The following is an 8,596-nucleotide window of genomic DNA, read 5'->3' as shown; positions in this document are numbered from 1 at the left end:
TTGGCATTAGGTCTTGCAAGATGAGTAAAAGATGAGTAAATGATTGCCAGTATACCTAAATAAATATCACCCTATGATTCTTAGTGATTTTATTTCATAGATAAACCAAGTAAGGGCTATTTGACTATTCATGTGCCTTTTGATTACCCTAGTGACAATCTAGTGTTTTATTTTTCTCTGCTTCTCTCGATGTTGAATTGACATGCCCCTGCTTTTATGGTGCATAGCTACTCTTATAGCTTCTTTCTGTGAGACTCGGGTTCTGGGGAATGCTCTGGGCTATCTGAACTGGGCAACTCCAGTTGATAAATAGTGTTCTGTGCTATTATTTAGCCCTATTTTGTGTGGCACAGAAGGCTGGAGCCCTGATGCAATTGCATGAAATAGAAGCAAAAACAAACCATTCGTCCATCTTCTGTAACCACTTGTCCTACTCAGGGTTGCAGGGGGTCTGGAGCCTATCGGAGCAGGGCAGGGAACAACCCAGGGTGGGGCGCCAACCCATCGCAGGATCCACTCACACACACAGGCAATTAAGTAACACCAATTAATCTCAGCATGTTTTTGGATTGTGAGGGGAAACCGGAGTACCAAGAGGAAACCCCAGAACAACAACAACATGCAAACTCTAATGTATGGCTCTTCATAGCAAAGACTCAAACCCCAGTCTCAGACATGAGAGGCAACAGTGTTAACCACTACACCACCATGCCAGCCCTAGGAACATTTCAGGATATTAAAAATAAATTTAAATCAAAATACGAAAGGAAAAATAATGATAGTTGAGGTGTTACAGGTAATTGACAATCTTTTAAAATCAGAATAGGTTACATAATCTTAAATGATTTGAAGTGAATCTGGGGTGAAACATTTGTGCAAAACCTTAACATTCAAATCTCTGTCAAACCTTTCATGGGAATCTTCAGGGTGTCACTGTGCTTGGTGACTCTGAGACTGGCGAGAACCTTAGAAGGAACACAGTGTCTGGCTGCGTCCATGGGATGATCCATGACGTCTGCTTTCTCGGTGGGGTTATATTATTCCAGCCTTGCCCTCCATCTTCCTTCTTGCAGTCCACTTTGAATTGCATAGGCTTTAAGGCTGGAGATGACTGCAGCTTCAAGGATATATTGTATTCCCCAGTGTCAAGTACTTCAGGTGTAGCTGGTTTTATTATGGGTTTGTACTGGGTATCCACCAGCTTCCCTCTTTGATGGAGATAGATGGAGGCCCCAGGATGAGTGGGGTCAGAGATGTAGGTGATGACGAATTTGCTTTTCTTTTCTTCTTTGTTGACATCCGAAAATTCTTTGAACAGGTAAAAAGTGTCTCTCATGGTCTGTGATACGTCAGGTGTGAGAAACCATGGGGTAGACTTGTCATCCATAATGGCTTTCCCAATGGAAACTTCAGTGTTCATTTGTTTCATGAGCTCTTCAGAATGGAGAAATTTTGTGAGATCCAAAATGTATGGCTCTTCGTACTTCAGGGAGGTGAAGGCAAATGTGATGATTGCCTCATACTGCGGGTTGCAAATAAATCCATTATACTGTGCAGGAGACACTATTTGGACATTTTTTTGATTTTCAAAGGCATCAGTGTAAGATCTGAGCACCTCACATTCACTCTGCTTTTCATCCAGCCATTTCTTCATCATTTCTGTTGTAAAAGGTGAGCTGGAGTGGGATTTAAGAATTTGCACCAATGTGTCTTCACCGGTCTCTCCATTATGGATAGTTGGAATAAGCACTGACATCTTTTTCTGGACAGTTATCTCGTATTGCCTGAGCATCTCCTGAAATGTTTTCAGTTTGTCCTGTATATCAGTAGCCTGAATGGTCTCACTGATTTGCAGCAACTCATTGACTGTGATGGTAGCTCTCTGAAGGTCTTCCATGACAGTTTCCACCTTTATAATCAAGTTCTCACTGATCTCCCTCACTAACTTGGCTGCTCTCTTGTCCAGGTACTTCAGAGGGTAAAGCCACACTGTCATTGGGACAGCCTTCTCTCCTCTCTCTCCTAGAAGCTTTGGCAGGTCTTTATACACTTTAACTGCTTCCATGTAGGTAGTTGGATTTTCTTTCAGTATGACATCACCATAGAAGGTGCACTGGAATTTCTCCACCTTTTTCTGTTCCTCATCTGTCATTTGCAGTTTTCCGCTGCCACTGATAGGAATTAATGGAATTTTCTTGATCATGACTTCCAATGTACCCTGAATTTCCTGCTTATCTTCATTCCTGGAAGCAGTCTGATTAAAAACCATGAAGGCATCAGCTCCATACAGCACACCTGTGACAACATGAGTGGCTGTTCCATGTTTAATCACATCTGCACAAGTTATTTTGCCAATATTCTTCATATTGAGCTGCTTAAACACAGTCTTCTGGCTGTAATGCATAGTCACTCTACACTGACTTTCCGTGGTCAGTGTGTCTTTGAGATACTTTGCTGACCCTCCTACCTCAACCAGGCCCCCTAAGAAACTCGCCTTCAGGGAGGCACTTACATCCAGCAGGCTGGACTTCTTACTAAGAGAGTCAGAGGCAGTGATTTCAGATTTTGTTTGGTTCTGTTCATGTACGGTCATGTTCTTTTCAATATCTTCAGCATCCCACAATGTGACACCTGGAGTAATAGGGGAATACAGGGAAGCACTAATATGTACTCACTTCTTTATGCAACATAGATTCAATTGATCATGTCATTCAATTGGAAATACAATTGAATACTTCAATAGCTATAAAGGCAAACATAATTAGATTGTATCCATTATTTTTATGTGTCTTTCATTCTGTACCTGGAATGAAGCTGTCATTGCGACAGTCATACAGCATTCCTGGGTGCAACGGTCGTCCAAGGGCTGCGATCTGGATATTATTGCTGGTCATGATTGCTGGTCTGCAGAGAAAATTTTCTTTGCTGTTATTATTCAAATATAAAATTATTAATCATGAACTAGTGAAGGACAACCGATTATCACACAGAATGATCCTGTGGCAAAAACAACAATCAGGTTAAAAATACTTCATTTGTCTGCTGCAGAGAGTGATAAAATCAGTTTTTTACTGTAACATTTAATCCATTAGTGGAGTAACCAGTAGTACTACAACAGAATGTTAGTTTAATCCTGATTTTTTTTAAGAAGGTAACTATTTTATGAAGACTGCAGATTCTGCCAATCTGAGTTTTCATTTGTCATGCGTGACCATATGAGCATTTACTGTCCGAATAATTTTTCTCTTCAAAGACGGTAAGAAAAAGGCTGAGGAATAGACAGCAGAAAGCTTTGCCCAGTCAGTATTTAATTCATTTAGTTATGAAAAAAACATGAAGAACTGCATTCATTAAATTTTAGTCACTAATTCTGTAGTATCACAGACCGAACATTTGCAGGTAAAATCCTGATTAAGTTACTGAATTTGAAATTCCAATGATAGTACAGTAGTAGAAATGAAGATATCAAAAACATTTAGTCAGTTGACTTTACCTCAGTTGTATCCTTTTCACTGGAACAGCTGATGTGATGTGCTGTCATTCAGACTTTATATAGAGCTATTGCTGCTGGTCGTATAGAAGGAGGAGCTTGGACAGCTTAGAGATGCCAGTGTGCATGAACTTCATGTTATTTGACTCTGGGAGGACCTGAGCATTCAGTGGAAACCAGCACAACATAAGAAAAATGCAAACTACACACACACACACACACACGTGCGATATGACATGGTACGTTATTGTCAAATAGTTTTTTTTTTTAGTTTTCCACTGAACAGGAAGTTAGGCAGATTTCCAGGTTGATGGAAATTTGGCATGTGTGGAATCAAGGCACAGAATGACATGGCTGAAAGAAATGCAAACCAATGCAAGAAAGTGTAAAAATCTAGTCATGGCTCCTATTCATAGTGGATAATTGGTGTCACGGATGAAAGATTGATGGATGATTCGAAAGCCTTGGGGCCTGTATCATAAAGCAGGATTTTTGGGTTAGTGTGATAACTTGTCAGATTTAAGGCAGTCAGGACTAAATATAATTAAACAAAGGTGAAGTCCATTTAAATCTTAAATCCCACTAGTTATCTAACAACCCAACAAATCTTGCTTTATGATACAGCCCCTTGTTGGTGGTTTCCTCTATTTAGTCGAGGTACTATGAGTGTTAGCAGTAGTGCTTGATACTGCTGAGGTCAATCACTTTTGTGGTGATCAGGTCATCGTGCTACTGGTTAATTGGTTAAGTGCCTACTGTAAATTGTTTCGTCTCGACTTATTTTTTGGTTTAATGTTAAATGGTTATAATTTCCATGTACAGATTTCCATGTTTGGGCTTATTTTTGCAGAAGTATACAATGCAGTAAACTGACAAAATTCTCTGAAGTCCACTTACCTACATGCCTGTCATGTTAAGTGAAGCTGGTCCCCATCTTCATTCCCACTCCACTCCTCTCCTTTCCCAGTTTTATTCCCGTTGTTCTTATAAATATCAGAATGTTACATTGTGTCACAGATTGATGGCTCTTAATCATTTCAGGGGGGCTTTGGCTCCACTGTTTTTGTCTCAGTCCCACTGATAAATTGAGCTTGGTGCCTTCGATATTTACTGTCGCTGACTGATTTCTTTCTTCTGCATGGAACAAAACTATTCACACAAACCAAGTCACAGACACTCGGTATGTTAGGAGAAACAAGAGCTCTTCCATGCTTAAACAAATGAATAAGAATTACATGTAAAGAATACATTTTTATATGTGTATGTGTTATTGATAGGCAAGGGTGGTGTTGTGCATCCACGGTGTATCGAAAATGGAGATGTTGGGCTGTAGAGTTATCATACCCTTCAGCGTGGGATAACCCCCAATATTTAGTGTGAATTTAATCATCCCCCCACAACAAGACTTTTGTATTTAAATTATTGAAAAGTGGGTATGGATGGATGGATGGGTGGATGGATGGAAATTGTGCCTCCTAATATCAAACTGCCTCCTATTCCGTTGATCATACCATGAATGTTTCATACCATTGCAATCCTACTTCCATCATAATCAGAGTCAGTTGCTTTGCATAGAAGTACAGTTAGATAATAACCACAGTATTGTGTGTCTGCCAAGTGTGTCGGGTAAAAGTGCAGCATCATTAAACTGCCCTACCACCCTCAGCTCTCCTGTTTTTAGGGGCTGCATCAGCTTTTGGACACATTCCCTTGGGTTTTAAGGGAAAATTCAGTATTTAATTTACACTTTTGGGCGGCATGGTGGTGCAGTGATTAGCACTGTTGCCTTACACCTCTGAGACTTGGGTTTGAGTCTCCGCCTGGGTCACATGTGTGTGGAGTTTGCACGTTCTCCCCGTGTCGTCATGGGGTTTCCCCCAGGCACTCTGGTTTCCCCCCACAGTCCAAAGACATGCTGAGGCTAATTGGGGTTACTGCTATTGTCCATAGGTTTGCATGTGTGTGTGAATGGTGTGTGAGTGTGCCCTGCGATGGGCTGGCCCCCCGTCCTGGGTTGTTCCCCGTCTCGTGCCCATAGCTTCCAGGATAGGCTCTGGACTCCCCGTGACCCAGTAGGATAAGAGGTTTGGAAAATGGATGGATTTACACTTCATTCCTGGGCCTGGAAACTTCTACGTGTGTGATATGGGTTTAACACTTTTCAAATCATTTATTTATAAAGTGCATTTATAAACACCAAATGTTTACTTAAGTGCTGTACGACACAGTAAATAGATGCTATGCAAAAAAATCCTTCCATAAAATATTTAAACATAAATCTAATGATAGCCATCACTGTAGGCGGAATCCAACAGTAAAATCCAATCTAGTAATGACTTTCATCCAACACTAACATTCAAGATGCACATGCTAATGAATGAAAATGAGCCTTTAATCTGGGTTTAGAAATCATGACTGAAGAAGCTGATCAAATCTGAGACAGAAGATTATTTCAAAGGTTCGGAATGGGAACTGCAAAGGCACGTAACCCTCAGATTTTAACCAAGACCGTGGCACTGACAGAAGAAGCAGACCTCAAGGTTCTGTCTGGGACAATCTAGTTGACAATCTAAGAAAGGGTAAGCCCATTTAAAATCTTTAAAAACAAAAAGTAAAACCCTACAATTCACTGGAAGCAAATGTCAAGAAGCTATAACTGGTGAGATATGATCTCCTGTGTTAGTTAATAATCTTGCAGCAGCTGGAGATGCCTGACTGACTCCTGACTGACTCTTGGTTTCGCTTCTGTTTAACTGATCATTATCTGTTTGTTCATGTGAACAATGAATCTTCCAAGCCCGCTAAAGTTAAATATGGTGTCCCACGGGGTTCATGGTGATGATACATGCAGCCATCACCTGCCTGCCCTCTGCACTGAGATTCAGATCTTACACTCTGGACTGGATTTTGGCACCTTGTTCATTTTACTTCCTCTACTGGCCCCTGGAGGATGGGTTTCCCCCTCTGATTCCTCCGAAGGTTTCTTCCTACTAGGGAGTTTTCCCTTGCAATTGTTGTCTATGACTTTAAGCAGGGATAATGTAAAGCCCTTTGAGACAATGTAATAATAAAAAAAAATGTGCTATTCAAATAAAATTGAATTGAATTGAACTGTATATAAGGCATTACAACAGTCTAAACACAAAGAAATGAAAGCATGAATAAGCTTCTCAAGATTATAAAGACAGAAAAGGCCTAACCTTAGCTACCTTCCTCAGCTGACAAAAAGCTTCCTTTGACTAATGAATTGATTTGTCTGTCAAACTTCAAGTCTGCATTAAAATTACTCCCAGAATTTACACCCATGGTTTTAAGCCTCATTGAGAGGGTCTTTATAACTTTGGGCAGTCTGAATAAAACAGCCTCAGTTTTGCTCTAATTTAAAGATTATGAGCCATGCAAGTTTTGATTTGAGCAAGCCAGTCATATAGATTCTGTAAAGGGGACTAGGCTTCAATGGCAGGGCTAACATGGATCTCTGAAGAACCACACACAAAACAGGCACAGACGACAAGAAGGAATTTCAGGTATTAACTAAGACGGTTCTGTGGCTAAGATAAGATATGAACCAGTTTATGACGATGCCAACCAAGTGCTCTACACGCTCTATAATAGCCTAGGGTAATATTTTGAGATAATATCTGAAAAATATGTAGCGTTTAGCTTTTCTAACTACCTTCTGAAAAGTGGTCAAGCAATCTATACAAACATCACGACACACTCAGTTTACCCTTCTGTCATCTTTCGCTCTGCTTTCCTGCACGATTGCCTGAAATCAAGGCTGAGTTTGGCCCTTTTGATCTTCAAAGGAGCAACAGAATAGAGGATCAAGAAACATTTGGAGTGGAACTGGGTGAATAATTCCTCTGCGTTCACCTTCGCAGTGTCCATTTTATTAGACCAATCTGAGGGCCTGTACAAAAACACCTCAATATAAATTCACAGGCTGTGTGTTCTGAGATACACCAAGTATATCGGACTGGGGCAGTGTGAGAAATAATGGGTCCTCACAATGTAGCATTTAAACTTAAAACCCAGGACAGTGATACAGTGTGTCAGCATGACAGTGTGTGGGGCCAACCACATATTGGGTAAGTTTGAAAGAATCAGTAAGTGAGTAAACTCATTAAGCAATGGTTTGGATGGACAGCAGATATAAATATTAATATCACCCAAGATAAAAATTCTCTCAAAGGTATGCAAAGTTGAGGAAAAAAAATATCTGCATATTTATAAAAATTTATACCATCCATCCATCCATTCATCCATTTTCTATACCGCTTCATCCATCTGGGTCACGGGGAAGCTGGAGCCAATCCCAGCATCATCGGGCGTGAGGCGGGGTCCACCCTGGGCAGGTCACCAGTCCACCACAGGGCCAACACAGACAAACAGCCACACATACTCGCATGCACACCTATGGGCAATTGAGAGTAGTAAAAATTTATACAATTTATAAAATTCTTGTTTTGCTTAAGGAGTCTGTAAATGAGTGGACATATCAATGGATCAGTGCATGAAATTTTAAAGGTGAACATTTAAATGCTAAAGTACGTATTGACAGAAAAAGCCAGACATTTAAAATGATTTTTAAAAATCACTGATACTCGTACATCCCGACCAATGGATCTGGGCTGACTTAAAAGCTATAGTCTATAGTCTATCTCAATCAGTGGGATCGCCTCATCAGTACTGAGCCAGGTATCTGTTAAAAATCACAAGACCAACTTTGGAGAAGCCAAATAATAATGAGCAGTGGTGTATAGACCAGCAATCTGAGAGAATAAGGTAGCGTGAATTAAAGGCCACTTTTTTATGCAATAAGTGTTATTTTGGTAAATGGAGAATGGTGGCAGGCAAGCTGATCCTGCTGTTACTTCCATCTGCCTATGGGTGGCACTGTTTAATAATGGTGCAAAACCACAGTGACTTATTTAAGTTAGTGACTTGTAATTAAATTTCTATATTTTATACGTCTTCATTGATCCATTTGCGATATTTGAAAATATAATATGTATATATTAAGAAAAGTAAAATGCAACAAATGCCTTTCTACTCCCACCTGTAAGAGTCAGGATAGCAGACAGAATCACGTGATACAGGGAC

The 8,596-nt window shown here is 40.3% G+C and overlaps 1 protein-coding gene across 1 annotated transcript; it reads right to left on the bottom strand.

The window, feature by feature from the left end:
- LOC111849233 (stonustoxin subunit alpha-like) lies at positions 1-2,900 on the bottom strand. Its single transcript, XM_023821952.2, has 2 exons — positions 2,804-2,900; positions 1-2,631 (listed from the first exon to the last, which is right to left on the bottom strand). Exons 1-2 carry the CDS (start codon positions 2,892-2,894, stop codon positions 923-925), a joined length of 1,800 nt encoding a protein of 599 aa, XP_023677720.2. The 5' UTR covers positions 2,895-2,900; the 3' UTR covers positions 1-922.
- Positions 2,901-8,596: the final 5,696 nt, after the last annotated feature.

This window comes from Paramormyrops kingsleyae, chromosome 17 (genome assembly GCF_048594095.1).
Source record: "Paramormyrops kingsleyae isolate MSU_618 chromosome 17, PKINGS_0.4, whole genome shotgun sequence".
NCBI classification, from domain to species: domain Eukaryota; kingdom Metazoa; phylum Chordata; class Actinopteri; order Osteoglossiformes; family Mormyridae; genus Paramormyrops; species Paramormyrops kingsleyae.
The sequence above is the reverse complement of the archived record's forward strand: the minus strand, read 5'-3'. Positions and strand labels throughout refer to the sequence as shown.